At 35.1% G+C, this 16713-nt stretch overlaps 1 protein-coding gene and 1 long non-coding RNA gene across 3 annotated transcripts; both read left to right on the forward strand.

Annotated features, from left to right (window-relative positions):
• The first annotated feature begins 3843 nt into the window (after window positions 1-3843).
• On the forward strand, window positions 3844-16586 carry LOC107808218 (uncharacterized). Of its 2 annotated transcripts, none has more exons than XM_016632715.2 (5): window positions 3844-4057; window positions 5148-5313; window positions 9061-9274; window positions 12492-12569; window positions 16156-16586. In XM_016632715.2, the coding sequence occupies exons 1-5, from the start codon at window positions 3991-3993 to the stop codon at window positions 16240-16242; spliced, it is 612 nt and encodes a 203-aa protein (XP_016488201.1). In that variant the 5' UTR covers window positions 3844-3990; the 3' UTR covers window positions 16243-16586. The 2 variants fall into 2 exon arrangements, with proteins under 2 accessions (XP_016488201.1, XP_016488202.1); XM_016632716.2 differs by having other exon boundaries at window positions 9061-9223.
• On the forward strand, window positions 5332-9052 carry LOC142164244 (uncharacterized). The gene is made up of 3 exons (XR_012694950.1): window positions 5332-5506; window positions 5609-5696; window positions 5765-9052. It is a non-coding gene; the product is annotated as an uncharacterized LOC142164244 (long non-coding RNA).
• Window positions 16587-16713: the final 127 nt, after the last annotated feature.

Here is a 16713-nt window from a genome sequence, read left to right on the forward strand (position 1 = left end):
TGCCATTTCATCTTGCATTGCATATTTAAATTGGGACTACAGATGTATTCTGGGAGATCCCCCTGTACTGTATATTTACTTTGGGACTACAGACGTATTTTGGGAGATCCTCCATGTACTGCATATTTACTTTAGGACTACGGACGTATTATGGGAGACCCCTCTGTGCTGCATATTTACTTTGGGACTACAGACGTATTTCGGGAGATCCCCCAGCACTGCATATTTACTTTGGGACTACGGATGTATTCCGGGAGATCCCCCATGTACTGCATATTCATTTGAAACTACGGGACGATATCCCGAGAGATTTTCCACTGTGTTTACCTTGTTCTGAGTCGAGGGCTTCCTTAACTGTTAAATTTTTGAGAATTTCTTTAATGTATTACCGTAAAGTTTACTTATATCTTTTACTGTTTAATTTATTATATTTACTCCAGTAGGGCCTTGACCTGACCTCGTCACTACTCGACCGAGGTTAGGCTTGGAACTTACTGGGTACCATTGTGGTGTACTCATACTCTTTCCTGCACATATTTTCGTGGGCAGATTCAGGTACGAGCTATCAGCCTTGAGGTTAGTGCGTGCTGTTGATTCTAGGAGACTTCAAGGTACTTCTGCTTGCGTCTGCAAATCTTCGGAGTCCTCTTCTACTCCCTCGCCTAGAGACTTTCTTTATTATCTTCAGACTTTTGTATAGAGCTACATAGATTATAACAGCTTGTGACTTAGTGATATTCCGGTTCTTGGAAAATTATTTTGTATATGCCGAGTGGTACTACTCTTTGCTATTTAAAAATATGTTGTTTATCTTTAAAATGTTGTGTTTTCTTTATATTTTTTACAATATTAGGCTAACCTAGTCGTAAAGACTAGGTGCCATCACGATACCTTACGGAGGGTTAATTTTGGTCATGACAGTAAACTTCTCTACTTTTATGGGATCGGGCCGTTCGCCTCGGCAGTACGATAACACTACTCTTATGGGAGCTGGTCATTTGCCTCGATAATATAATAAATGCATTTATGGTTCGTGTTGCTCGACCCTCGGCAATGTACATATTATTCTGGATCGGGCTCAACGACCTCGGCATAAATCGTGCATGATAATGCTTGGAGCCCTAATACACTTGATATTATTTTTATGACTTGAGAGGTTATAATTTATTTAATGGCCTGAAATTGTTGAAGTTAGTATGTGTTAATTGGAGATTTTAAATTGACTATCAGTTAAAGAACCATTTATTCATTGATGGTTACTGTGTTATTATTATTATTCATGTATTTTCATGCATATTTAGAATTTCTGTATTTTTATTATTGGCTTGTAGTAAGTGTCGATGTCGACCCCTTGTGACTACTTCTTCGAGGCTAGACTGGATACTTACTGGGTACATGCTGTTTATGTACTCACGCTACACTTCTGCACTAATCGTGAAGGATCTAAGACAGGTGCATCTGGCATTCACTCAGGCGCGCACCCCCGATACCCTGAGGCATAGTGGTGAGATGCCCTCTGAGTCCGTTCTGCATCACCTGCAGTCTCTCTTTTGTATTTACTTTTTGTCTATCATATTTCAGACAGTAGCATAGGTGTTTTATATATTCTACTAGTTGCTCATACATTTGTGGTACCGAGTCTTAGAAACATGCTAGTAGACACTTTATGGCTTTTGAGTATTTATTTCACCGTATTTGCTCTTTTATTAGTTTACGCTTTATTTTATTAAATTTTCCATTTCTCATTTACTTAATAAATAAAAATCAACTACTTTAAATTATTAAAAAGAACAAATACATGTCTAGTTCACTGTTGGCTTGCCTAGCGGCGACGTTAGGCGCCATCACGGTCTATAGGAGAAATTGAGTCGTGACAAGAAAGAAAATTTAATTGCACGTGATATAAAAATAATTATCTTTATCTATATCTATATATTATTAGAAGGAGAGAAAAAGCCCTTTCCTTAAGCCAAGTGACAGCCTTAAAATTAGCCACATGTAATATATTAACTATTTAACTATTAACAACAACAATAACAACAACAACAACAACATATGAGATAACTATTTAGCTATTAACTAATAACTAATTTAGGCATATGGGATAACCAGAAAAATCCTCATATAACTTATTTCTTAATTAATTAATTATAAATAACTAAATTAAAATATTGGAAATTTTACTATATAATTCTTAAAAATATTATTAATAAATTTAAATAATTTAATAATTTCGAGTATTAATTTAAAATAATATAAATATTTATATCAATATTAAAAAATTAGACATTGATCTATATTATATTAAAGGATATAAATGGATAATGATATTAAATAAAGAAGAAAGTTAATGAAGGCCACATGAAAACATGAAATACTATATATTAGGTAACATAATAGCAATAATTAAAAATTCAATAACATTTAATATTATAAATAGAAAGGAAAGATGATTTGAACTTGAGATTATATTAAAGTTATGGTTAAAAGCTATGGATAGGACCAAAAATTTAAAGTTTTACTAGAAAAATAAAAATAACAATTGAATAACAAATTAAAATCTTAAGAATACAAAATAAATGTCTCATGTAGATAATTTAGTAACGAAAATAAAATTTAAATTTTTATCCTAAAACTAAAAGAGAAATAAAATATAATTGCACGTAATATAAAAGTAATTATAAAAAAAACAATAGATTTAAAATATAATAGTTTAGAAACTTATGTATTAATATTTTAGACTAATTCAATGTTATAACAAAAAATAAAATGTGATACTATATATTTTGATTATATTATAAGATATTAATATAAAATATTATAATATCATAATAGGGTAAAAATTATATAAAGATGAAAATAGAGATAGTGTGAGAATATTTATACTTTGAATTAATTTAAGGATAAGCATATTAAATAATTAAATAATATTTAAATTTATTATTGATAGATTTAAATGTCGAAAGAGCTCTAAGTAAGAGGATAAAAGTATAAAAATACATTAAATTTTAGAAATAAAAAATTTATATTTATATATAATTATCAAAAAGGTAGTAAGAAAGATATCAAGTCAATCGGTAAGCTAACAAAAAATCACATAAAAATATAATAATATTAAGTAATGAGTAATGCAACAACTATAAGCAAAGATTAAATAGAGATTGTTTTTTGGTAAAAATATAGAAGAATAAGACTTATTCGACTTTAAGGTAAAAATAAAGTGGTAGTAGAATTTTTTTTAAAAATAATATGCTCAAACAAGATATATTACAACGTTATATATTTAATATTCTTTAATATTTACCATATAATAAAATGCAAGTACTAATATCTATGGGTTGGGTTGTTGCAGATATTAAAAAAAGAATATGATTTGGGTTGAGTTGTTTCAGATATAAAAAGGTACTAAGATCAAGGGGTTGAGTTGTTACAAATATTTTTTTTTAAAAAATATGCTATCCAGTAGGAAATATGAGAAACAGTTTCATATAATGCTTCTTAACTGATATATAATAATTATACATAATTTTTATCTCGAAGGTTTAAGTTTTAACGTAATTTGTATATAATTCAAATAATACAAATCATAGTTTGATATTTATCCGTGCATACACGGGTACTAATACTAGTTCGAATATTCTTTTATAAAGATGGAATGACAAATTTAATCATGTTGTATTACACTTGAGTAGTTTAGATGTTGTATTAATCCTAGTTCAAGTGTCAAATAAAAAAGGAACAAACTTATTAGAGGGCTGCTTAGGTATTTGACCTTTAAAAAATTGCTGGGATTTCGTTACTAGGATTTATTTTGTTCAGGGTTATATTTAGAAAACAAAAAGAGAGAAATTTCAAACTTAAAGGATCATTTTTTGAGTTAAATTATTCCATTCACGTTTATGCTCTAGGCTCACCTTTTACCGACTTACCGAGTCACCGGCACGGCGGCACAACTCCTCCGGCCATCTCTATTCTCGGCGGGAAACAGAGATGAACAACAAGGACGAACAACACAGAGAAGAGAGAGAGGAATCGCCTTCTCACTCCCAGCAAACAGGTAGGCGGTAGCTCTTTCTCCTCCTTTCGCAGTTAAACAATCTTCTCTCATCCCATGGATACCAATGTTTTCATGATTACTCAAACCCATTGAACATTCCTTTTCCTTAGTACTGAATTCTTAATATAACTCCACATTATGAGCTTCACGTAGCTGGTCCTAAACTCGAATAAAGGAGGAGGGTTGTGGTAGTTTATTGCTCAAAATTATTGTATGGTAGCCCACCCCAACTAGTTTGAATTGAGACATAGTTGATTGGTGGATTGATATACTCATTTCTTAATGTAGTTGAACTTAACCTACCAACAACAACAACATACCCAGTGAAATCCCACAAGTGGAATGTGGTAAGGGTAGTGTGTACGTAGACCTTAGCCACAAGGTAGTAGAGAGCTATTTCTCACACACCCTCAGCTGAAAAGAAATATTAATAGTGGCGAAGTCATGGAAAAGAAGCAGCAACAACAGCAAGAAAAAATAGAAAGTAACAACAACAAGAAAAATAGGATAACTGAAGCAAACAACATGTAATACTAGAAATCTAAGAATAAGAGAAAGCGGGCGTAATACTAATACTACTGATATGAAAAGGAAACCATGCGTCTACTTACTAACCCTCTACTCTAATTCTCGACTTACACACCCTTCTATCCACCCTGAATTTTCCAATGTGAATATTTTTCCAATTAGAGCTATGGACTCCTAAGATCCCCCTTTTTTCTACCTTTTTCGTCTCTCGTTTCGGGTGTAAAGAATGATAGTTCACTGCTTTTGTATAGTGTAAGAGCATGTGTGGGCTAGGGGGACGTCATGGGTTCGAACTTCTGCAGACAAAAGCCTGGTATTTAAGTGGGGAGAGAGAGGTAGAGGAGCGGGCCATTATCCTTGAAGTTCTGAACTGTGTGCTGCAGGCCCTCAGGGATTTCTCAGTTATAAAAGAAAAGAATGATAATTCTCTGTTTATATGCATAGACTGTTAAACCCAAAAGCCAAATCTTTGAGGGCCCGCGGATGGAACCTTGCTCTTGCATTATTGTAGTGTAATAGGGGATTATTTCTTTAATTTGTATTTACTATGATGTTTTGTCAGTTTCTGATGATGACGAGATAGACTACTCCGTCAAGCCAGAATTTTATGATTCAGAACTTGACGACAAGGATGAACTCTGGGTGCAGAAGAAAAGGGGTGGTCGTACTTCCGATGCCATCCTTAATTGTCCAGCTTGTTTTACCACACTTTGTCTAGATTGCCAAAGGTATTGCTTTTCTTCTTTTTAGAATTTTCCTATAATTTGAATATTAAAAAGAATATATTTGATTGCATGATCCTGTTACTTTACTACTGGAGTATTTGGATCTTCTTCGGTCAATTAATCAATCAACTATGCCTCAATCGCAATTGAGTTGTCTAGGCTATATGAATCATCTTTATCCATTTGCCCAGTACAGGTCCATTTCATTCCAATATTATATGAACTGCCTTCTAAGTTCAATATTTGAATCTTCTTGCTTTCTCGAATTTATATGCTTGTTTTGGGTCCTTTTTTTCAGACCATTACAACAACAACAAACCTAGTGTAATCTCACAAGTGGGTTCTGGGAGGGTAGTGTGTTCGCAGACCTTATCCCTACATTGAAGGTAGAAAGGCTGTTTCTAATTATCTTTTTCAGACCATTATTTTTTGAAAATGGTCAAACTTATTGTAGGAACAACAACAACAACAACCCAGTGAAATCCCATAAGTGGGGCCTGGGGAGGGTAGTGAGTACGCAGACCTTACCCTTACCCCGAGGGAGTGGAGAGGCTGTTTCCGAAAGACTCTCGGCTCAAGAAGACGAAAGAAACTTATTGTAGGAACAGTCAGCCAAAATATTTGGATCTTCTTGCATCTACTTGTCTTTATCCGCTTCCAATTTCTAAGTTCCTTTAATTTCTCTATTTCTTCATCGTCGACCGGTACCAGATCATATCACTCAAAATGCAGGAAATTGGTCATGCTTTTATAGGATTGTACTTGCAAGCCTTAGGGAAGTTTATCTAGCAATGAGAAGAAGAGACATCCTAAAAGTAGGCTTTCATGTTGCAGAGTTGTAGAGAGAATCTTTTCTCCAAAAAGTTTTGTATGCTATTTGTTGGACCTTGATTTATCGTATAATTTCAGATATTTGGATATTGCTCACAATGATTACCAGGCTCACTAAATATGTAAGAGGTCGAGTTTAGCATTTCTAATAATGGGGTAAAAGTCAAAAATCCCTTTTGATGAAATAGGAGCAAAAGGGGTAAGGATCAACCAGATACACGGTAGACATGGAATAGCCTTCTAATGATACCAGATAAATGTTGGTGAAGAAGAGAAATCAATATTACTATTATGGTGTTTTTACATCAACGATACGTAGATTAGGAATAATTATTAAAAAAAAATATTTGGATCGGGAATGGCATTATCAAAAATGTGTTCTTGCTTGATTGGAACAGATAAAAACCTGGTTCAGTTCAGATTTAGTGAAAGCAAATATTAAAGGATTATTTTTTCAATAAGTAATAATTAATAAAATTTCTAGACTAAAGTCACTAAACTGCAGGATACGTCTGAGAATATGGTTAGCACTTGGCAGTAAGTTTGTGAAGGTGGATAATGACAAATCATTATGCTTTATAGAGATGGACACAACTGAATGTCTGGGAAGTGGAAAAAAAGAATAAGTTTAGTCTAAATAAAAGCAAGAAAAGTGCGCTCTGGAACAACTCAATTACACTTCTCTTCAACGCCAAATGCCATCAATATGCCCCACCCACAAATATCCATCCCGAGAGAAAGGACGACCTAAGTCGGAGGATGTTTGCTTTCATGGAGTTCTTACTTCAATTTCTGTTGCTAGTGTCCTTGTAATTCTTGTAAGCTAATCTGTAACTGTGCTTCTCTCCAGTTGTCACTATGTTTTACTGTTTTGTTTTATCTGAAGAGTCTGGTCAGAAATTTTGTAAGTCGACCGAGACAGAATGGCAATCCTGTTTCTTTGGGTAGTATGAAAAAACGATGAAGTTGCAGGGCATACTATAAAGTTGTTTGCCTTCTGGACCTAAGATGAAAGACACATACGACACAATTTGTTGAGTTCCTCAAAACTCTTCGTGAACTTTAGGAGAATACCCATGTACTTCTATTGGGATTCAGTTATGTACATAATTCCAATTGCTTAGTTCTCTTTCATCATTGATAAAGTATATTATTCTTTTTACTGTGCAAATGTTCTTTTTAACTTACCAAAAAAACAAGGAATGAAATTCACATTTTCTGCATGCAAAGAAATGGTAAGAGTTTTTAGTGCTTGCTGCTTGACCTCAAATGAAAAGATCATGGTGGCAAAAAAGTTGAACTTGATTAAGACCCCTATTTTAGTGAGAGTGACAGAGATAAGCCAAGTCTAGATCAAGCATCAGATAACAGATATGATATAGAATTCTTGTAACTTTTGCACTTCAAACCAAGCAAGTATTATTCTTGAGGTATCACCTCTACTTGTCTTTCCCATTTAATGGCCACACTTCATCAGAAAATCATTGTATTAGATATTTGCTTCGAGTTTTCTCTTTAAGTTTTGCTTTTCTAGCTCCATCACCCTTTCCTTGCTTGGATTTCCGTCACAGTATTTCGGGAAAATTAAGGAGTTTGTCTGGTTTGTCTATTATGCTAGTAGGCTTGGGAAAATCATGTCTTCTCTGCAACACGGTGGATGTCAATTTTTTTACTAGAACTCTAGAAGGCACCTCTTCTAAGCAGGAGATAGGTAGCTGAATTATAAACTCAATTTGATTCTTTTTCCTTTTTCTCTGTTTTTTTTTCGCTTTAGGAAAGAGTGATTTCCTGAAGCAATGAAATCTGTTATGACTTGGCCAAAGCCGGAGTAACAAGCTGAACGATAAACTCATTTGATTCTTCTTCCATTTTCTCTGGTTTCCTTTTGCTTTAGGAAAGAAAGAACGGCAAGTCGAAAGTTTACTGTTGCCAGAACAACCAGAAATATTTGATCTCTTTGAATCCGAACTTGAATGTTAAACACAACTTTTGCTAGTAGTGTTGCCGAATCTCTATGAACCTGAACTTGACTGTAACAGCACAACCCACTAGTGATATTGTCCGTTCTGGGCCTAGGCTCCCACGGGTTTAAAACGCGTCACTAGGGTCTAATGCTTGTTAACTTATATACCCAGCATCCCTCTTGTGTTTTGCCGAGGGTGTTACATATACCCCTCTTATGGACTCAGCGTCCTCGCTGAGGTTTGCCCCAACCGCATTGGATTCCACTAGACTCAACACTGAGGTTTGCCCCATCTAACCGAGATTTGCCTAAACTCAGTTGAATTCTGACCCACCATCGGCAAGGCCGATACAAGAGTGGCTCTGATACCATCTGTAACAGCCTAGCCCACTAGTGATATTGTCCGCTCTGGGCCTAGGCCCCCACGGGTTTAAAACGTATCACTTGGGTCTAAGACTTGTTAACTTATATACCCAGCATCCCTCTTGTATCTAAAGTCCGGGGTGTTACATTGACGTGCTACCGATCTTGTCGAGTTTTCGCATTGACATTTACAAAATGGGTCTGTCATGTTTAGCTCTGAACACTAGGGACCAACAATGCAATAACAGAATTAATGTAACTCATTCTTCATCTATGTTTTAATGGTAATTGAAAATGTATTGCGGAAGACAGCTTCCAGTATCATGTTCTTACTATACTTCGCAAAGCTGATGCACCTATATGACATTGCCCAGTTAATTTTTTAATAGTAAATTTGTAGCTGGAGACTCCTGTTGAGTTACTATCCGGTTTTAATCATTGTTCAGCAGTAGCGTAATTGGTGAGCTATTCAATCAAGAAAGTGCCTTAGTGCATTTTGTCACTAATGCAAGCTTTTGTTTCTCCTTTTGTTAGCTTTCTAGTGGGTTTTGGTAATAATGCAATTCGGAGTTGATGTTATCTTGATAATGCAGGCATGAAAAGAATGTTACGCAGTACCGAGCAATGTTTGTGGTCAATTGCAAGATCAAGAGCGAACAAGTGGCACAGCTTGGAAATAAACGAAAGAGGGGTAAGAAAGGACGTGGATCTGGTGCGGCTGAAGCGGATTCTGATATGGGCGAGACATATAAACATGTATGTTGTTCAGTTTGTTCGACGGATGTTGGAGTCATCGACGAAGATGAGGTCTATCATTTCTTTAACGTTATTCCTAGTGAGTCTTGATATTTTCCTCCCGAAATGGCCTTAAGCGCTCAGGATAAAATTTGTTTAATAGTACTATGTTTTCGGCGTCGCATTGCAGAAAACTTAAGGGGTCAAAGAGCACTGTCCTTTTGTATCTTTTTCTTTTTTCAGGAGGGTTCTTTTTTTTTGGGGGGGGGGGGATAGTTCTCTTGATGACGGGTCGCTCTGCCACTTCATGTTTTAGATCAGTTGTATTTTGAACTGCAAAATAGGTGCAGTTTGTGCTAAGTAAAAGCTCCCTGCTTCTCCTTAATGAATGTTGAAGTAAACAATTAGTAAAGTTTGGAGGAAAGCCTACTTCGTATATGTATGGCAAAGTGATGGAGAAGAGTGTTTTTGTCCAACTTAATTTCTGTGGGTGTTTGTGGATGAAATATTATGTATGCCATTTTCCTCTCCTTCACTTGTTTTTTCCGAGCTTCAAAAAACAGAGAGTAATAGTCTAACAGATAAGACAATGCAAGGAACTGAAGAAAGAGAACGGAGAGGAATAGCCGGAGATGGATAAAGTATTGCACACATGTTTTCCTTTTTCATTTTTTGTTGCTTTAAGTTTAAACCCAACGTATGAGTTATATTTTAAACGGAAAAGGACCAAAAATGCCCCTAAAGTATTGAAAATGGCTCAATTTTGCTCTTCTTCCACCTATTGGGTCATAAATGCCCTTAACGTTAGTTTTTGGGATCAAACTTACCCTTATATCTAACAAAAGGGCCAACAATACCCCTAACGCATTGAAAATGGCTCAGAAATACCCTCCGTTAACCTTTTGGTCTACAAATACCCCTAACGTTTGTTTTTTGGCTCAAACTTACCCATATATCTAACAGAACTAACCTTGTCAATTTTTTTACTTTTGTGGCATTTTCTTAATCCGTCACGTATATTATTTGTATTAAATAAACTCACCTGTATCTTTTAATAATACCCAACTACCCTGACCCGCTCCTATATATTTGAACGGTCGGCTAAAAATAATTACATTCGCTAGTTAAATATATAAAAAATATACATTGATTATATATAAAAATATGTATATTATACATTAATATTTTAATATATATTTTACATGATATTATTTTTAGGAGAAATTATACGGTATAGTTTTCCCTATTAATTATGATCTATAACTCGAATTTATTAAGCAAATATGACAACGGAACGACAGTTTTTGCTAATATTTTAGCTCTATCGTTATATATTAAAACAATATTAGTTCCCATTAAAAAGATCATGTGAAGTCCATTAATGTGCTAAGTAGTTGGATATGTATATAGTTAAAGGTTTTTAATAATTTCCTTTCCATCTGTTTCTTTGCTTCTCCCTTAGAATCATATAAATAGAACATTGTCATTTTTATGTTTGCAAATTAAAATTTATATTTGTTAAAGTTGTTCAGATTTGCAAAATTTGAAGGGAAAACTATACCGTATAATTTCTCGTAAAAATAATATCATGTAAAATATATATTAAAATATTAATGTATAATATACATATTTTTATATATAATCAATGTATATTTTTTATATATTTAACTAGCGAATGTAATTATTTTTAGCTGACCGTCCAAATATATAGGACCGTCCAAAATTTGAGAAGTTACAATAATAATCACACATGCGACTATGGTGAAAGATACTTAGCATAACGTCAAGCTACTTCGGGTGTAATTGCTAGTATAGTCAAGGACAAGTATGTTAATCCAAAAAAGGTTTACACCCCAAATAATATAATAGAGGACATACAAAAGCAACACGGGGTTGAAGTGAGCTACATGAAAGTAGGGAGAGTTAAAGAGATAGCAATGGCAATGATAAGAGGGAATCCGAGCGATTCATATAAGGAGTTGCCGAGGTATTTGTATATGTTGGAGCATACAAATCCAGGAATGGTTACAAAGTTACACAAATCAGAAGATGGATGCTTTCTTTACGCATATGTTTCCCTATATGCATATATCAAGGGTTGGGAGCATTGCAGGCCGATAATGGTTGTTGACGGAAGTTTCCTTAAAGCAGCATATAAGGGTACCATATTGACTGCTTGCACGCAGGATAGAGCTGGTGAGTTGACTACATCTACCTTGTTTCTGCAGTTTGTATAATGTTGTAGTTTCATGTATAAACGTGTATAGGATTTCAGAGCTGCTGCTTTTAGGGGTAAGGTCTGCGCACACACCACCCTCCCTAGTCCCCACTTGGTGGGATTACACTGGGTTTGTTTTTGTTGTTGTTGTTGTTAGTGGAAGAAAATAATGCAGTAGTTGAAAGTTAGTTTGATTGAAAAAACATATCAGGAGGTTATGAATTGAAACGTGTAATAATTTTGAATTCTGGAAAGCCGAGAAAACTGTATAGAAATGTTGGGCATTTTGAATTGTAGAAAGATGAAAAGAGTGTCGTACATCAGAGTATATTCTAAATTCGTCGTTGGTATACCTTGCTTGTGACTGATTTTTGATTTGGATTCTTATGAGGAATGTGACAAGGTGCTTAATTCTGTGTTGTTCTTGGCATACTTTTTTTTTTTTCCTGTTTTCTTTTACCTTGTAAAAAAGCTCATTACTGATAATTGTCCGTTTGAGGAGTGTTATTGTGGAGATTGGGTTTTCTTCTGTGCTGATGACTTGTTTATTTTTCCAGGAATGTGTAATGGATTTCGTTACAATATCCTTGTAAAAATGGATTCTCTTGCAATATATGCTTGAAGCAACATAGTTATGATTTTCAGAAAATTCTTTCGATGTACTAAATATCTTTTATTGGTTTTGATCCTCTGTCTAAAATGAAAAACAAGCCTTTTGGATTCCTTTTCTAGTTACTCCTTTCTTAGGTTTGGATAATTTGATGTTTACTCTAGATTTTCTGAACTTTATAGGGTCTAAGTTAATTTTCTCGTTAGAAATGTATCTTTCATTCATCGAGAAGTTTGTTATATGTAGTTCCTGGATAATCCATTTGCTTCGTGCTTTTTCAAGAAATAAATTGGTGATGTCTTACGAATCTAAGGGACTGTTGTTGGAGCATTATCGAAAAGAACACATTTTTCATTCTATGCCTCAGTTATTTCATATATGGAAAGCCATATATTGTCTTTCCACATGGTCCTATCGCCAGAAGGTTCAAGCCCTGTTGTTTTCTTTCTTTATTTTAACAGAAAACTATGACAGAAGGAAAAGATTACTGTGAGCGGAAAATCAACCTGCTAAAGTCCAACTACGAGCAGCTTCTTGATGTAAGTATCCATTTCATTTTGGTTGGTGAAGTGAATTTTCTTGCAAGTTTTGAGCTGTTTATATTAGTTGACTTGTGTTTTGATTTGATGTAAATTCTACATACTAAAAACCTTATCAAGGGTTTCATTATTGGTGTACTGAGTACCCCATCTATCTCAATCCTACTTGATACTTCTGCCGTTAATCTACCTAACGTAAGCTAAACTTCTATTCTCGGTGCAATTGATGCGAGGAAAAGTAAGGGGAACATATTGTTTTAAAGGGTTTCAAGGAGTTCTCGGCCATGTACGCTTCTCGCAATATACAAGAAGTTGGTTTTAGAGGACATCAAATGGCCTCTGCCAATATAAAGGCACTATACATTCACACCATACATAGCTAAATTCACTAAGAAAAATCATCTGAACAGCATAGTTAGTGGTTACTGGCATATGCTTATTTCATGTCATATGAAGAGTTCAAAAAAAAGTTGGACATTTAGTATCTACAAGAAGGTTTATGCGTATTCAGTAGCCTTTTCTCAGTCAATAGAAAGCGGTTTAGAAAGTTTTTTGTTTTGTTTTTGGCACCCAAGGGTGTGGGCCTAGTGGGTCTATAAAGTTGGTGCTAACCCTGGACACCCAGGTTCAAATTCCAGTGACAAAAAAGCATTAGGTAATTTCTTTCCATTTGCCTAAGCCCTGTGCTTAATGGAGGTAGCAGGTACCCGATGTAATAGTCGAGGTGCGGGTAAGTTAGCCTAGACAACAACATTATAAAAAAGAATTTATTGTCTTTCTCCTCCTTATACCTGGGAAAGATAGCTTGGAAAGCTGTTTACCCCATGTTGTAAAAGCTTGCATTGCAGGACTACTCACCTTTCATGCGGATTTCATAGGGTTTTTTTCACTCTCGGGGACAGATATCATCATTTAGGAGGATATAATGGTTAATTTTCCATTCTGTTGTATCTTCTCACAATTTTATCATTTCCCCTTAATGTTTTTGCAAATTTCTTCAAAAATAGGTCATTGAGAAACCTGTTTCATTCTCTATCAGAATTATGACTTTATAAAGCTTTTGTTATTCACAAAATAAAATTGAAAATAGTTCCAAATGTGTTTAATGGCACATAAGTCATCCTTGAAGATAAACCAGTCAAGTATAATCCCACCTTATTCCTGATTTCCTGGGATACACACAAGCTCTTATTCCACTAACCACGTATAGTCTTACTCTAATCTCCAGGTTGCACCCCACACCTGCTTATATAACTTCTCCAAGTTAAACCACGACACTGATCTATGTGACAAGGCTGTGCTAAAATTTTAATAGTTCAGGTTGCAAGACTAACCTCAGAGTGGTGCGAACAGCCTCCTATCTATTTTTTCAACTTCTCATTATTGTAGTTTCCTTCCTTTGAAAGGTCTATTTGAAATTTTGTGAACCTAGACATGAGGAACCATCATTGAATTCAAAATTTCTTCCTTGCTTCATCTGGCCTACCATTAGTGTGAATTGCATTTCTAATCTACTACTTCCCTGTTCTTATCCTTTCCGTACCCTTTCCTTTGTCATTCTTCCTGCAACTGACCACTCCTCTACTTCTATTCTTTCCTTGCATTTCCTATGCTCTTGCTTTGCTTCACATCAGGAAGTAGGAATTAATTGAGACATGGTATCACCTGAACACTCCTAACCTGATTAAAAGTTAAGATTAAACAAATTGAATACTACTTTCAGAATTCGTAAATGCAACCTCAATATCATTAAAGTGAAAGTTCATACTTCTCATGTTCGCAATGAATTTGAATGACCTAAGGATAGTAGAGTCAGTTTGAAGATACTTCAAACATTTTTCTTATGCCTCATCTTTTAACACATGACAAAGGTAGTTATGCCAAATCACAAGAAAGAGGAGAGCTAAATCTAACACAATCAGTCACCATGAAAATATTTGGTACTTCTTCATTCGGTAGTTTCCTCTACGAGTCTATCTCAGTGTTTTTGTGTGCGTTAAGTGCCAAAAAACGACAAGGGCCTGCTTCGCTTAAAGCTAGAAGCGAAGCGACATTTTTGAAAAAAATACCAAAGAAATACGTAAAATAACTAAATAAAAAGAATTCAGCAAAAACAATACTCCCTATGTTCCAAACTTCCAATTTATGTGAACCCATTTGACCTAGCATGGTGTTTAATAAAGAAATAAAGACTTTTTAAATTGTGGTCCTAAACAAGCCATAAGATTTGTGTGGCTATAATTCTTCTGAAACTTGTGGTGTTAAATATGTCAGAGTATTGTGTGGCTATAAAAGTTTCTCATTGAGGATAGAATTTGAAGTTTAAGTTAAATTGTTTCCAAATTTAGAAAGATGTCATTCTTTTTCGAACGAACTAAAAAGGAAATAGATTCACATAAACTGGAACGGAGGGACTAGTATATATTAGCAAATCTTTCGATTTAAAAACCAAAAAGTAGTGTGTGTGTGTGTTCTTTCAAGTTATAAGTCGATTTCTTATAATAAAACAAAAGATTAAAGAAGAAGAAGAAGAAGATCTGGAGCAGATGAGTCTCCTTTCTCAGCTAAATAGTCTTCAGTTTTTCTCTTTTTAAATAGGTCCTCTGCTTCTCACTTCTCGCGACCGCTTCATTAGAGTCGCTTCGCTTCACACCCGAGAAGCGCTACCTGCTCGCCAAGCGATGAAGCAACCACTTTTCACCACACTGGTCCATCTCAATTTCACAACGCTGATAAAAATTAGAGAATGACAATCTCAATTTGCTTATTAGTCTCAAAGAGGTTTTGGCTGATCAGTTGATTTCAGCCTTGTAAAATTTTGTGCGAGGAGTACCGTTGACTTGTAACTAAAATGAGAGCATTCAAGTTCTAGGCAATGTAGGTAAAGTCTTTAGCTTTGCTAATGTGGTGTAAGCTAACAGTCCCCATATTGATGTATGTACTCTACTCTCGAGTACTCTTTTTGTTGAAGGTGACCCCACTCGTTCGGGAGGCAACCGATGTTTGGAATTTTGACCATGGATAACTACAATCTCCTGAAACAACTGGATAGAGCCGATGAAATGGTCAGCAATGAGTCTTTATTAGAGATCTTAACCTTAAGGATTTCGACTAGCTACTTACCTGTAGAAAGGTCTTTTGCTGCTTTTGCTTGATGGAAACTTAACCAAGGGGCGGAGCTAGAATAATACTGTGATTTTGCTTTAAACTATGTAGCTTTGATCATTCTTTACCATCACGTGTTATTGCCAGCTATACTTTATTGGAGTAGAAGGTTAGTCCTCACAAATAATGAATCAAGTAGTTGGGTTTCCTTTAGGAAAGAAAAGGCTCATTCGAGCTGCAGGTATACCTCTTCTCTATTTTGGTCTGGAGACCAAAGACCAACATATAACTCTCTTCTTTGCTCTTGCAAGATTAAAGGCTCTATACTAGTAGTATCTTTCTATCATTTGAAAAAGTTATGTGGCTGATGTTGGGAGGAGTTCTTTGAGGTTTATAGTCTGATAACAAAGAGCCTTATTATGTTTTTCTTTTCTTATGGACATTACCTTCTTCTTTTAGTAATCATTCGAACAAATTGCAGGTTGCAACGAAGAAGAAAAGTATTGCCGATGAAACTGGTGTTATCTTGCAAGCTAAATTGAGACAACTTGCTCCTCCAGCACAGTAGATCCCATTGTTCTTTTTCCTTTTGGGGGTGGAGTGGGGTGCCTACTTAAAATGTACTTAAAAATGAATCCTGTGGAGTTGCCTTTGTTGATAACTCAACGAGTTCATGCGCCTCAGGCTTAATGAGCACCAAATTCTATCTAAATTAGCATTGCTGAAGCAGAAGTTTAACGGGTGTTCGTTCCTCCATTTCACTCCACTTTTCCCTAGTTCTTTTTGCCTTTTTGCGAGAAGCAGATGATTGATCATCTGTGTCATTGTAGCAACATTGGTTGATGACTCAAAGTTATGATTTAACTTGGAATGTCCTTTAGTGGGTGAAGCCATGATGCAGTTCTACTTTTACTGCAACCCAAGTTTCTAATTCAACTATGTATGTGTGTTTTGATGAGGAAAGGTGTTGTTACATTAAACTTGTGAACTTTGTTAGGATTCTCTTATATCATCCCGGAGGGAATTCTTGTAGCATCCT

Source organism: Nicotiana tabacum, chromosome 9 (assembly GCF_000715075.1).
Source record: "Nicotiana tabacum cultivar K326 chromosome 9, ASM71507v2, whole genome shotgun sequence".
Classification (NCBI taxonomy): domain Eukaryota; kingdom Viridiplantae; phylum Streptophyta; class Magnoliopsida; order Solanales; family Solanaceae; genus Nicotiana; species Nicotiana tabacum.

Excerpts from the sequence above, each read along its gene's own strand:
- LOC107808218 (XM_016632715.2), top strand. The coding sequence starts at position 3,991 with ATGAACAACAAGGACGAACAACACAGAGAAGAGAGAGAGGAATCGCCT. Across the intron at positions 9,275-12,491 it reads GAGTCATCGACGAAGATGAG|AAAACTATGACAGAAGGAAA; the intron begins GTCTATCATTTC and ends TTATTTTAACAG. Across the intron at positions 12,570-16,155 it reads ACTACGAGCAGCTTCTTGAT|GTTGCAACGAAGAAGAAAAG; the intron begins GTAAGTATCCAT and ends AACAAATTGCAG.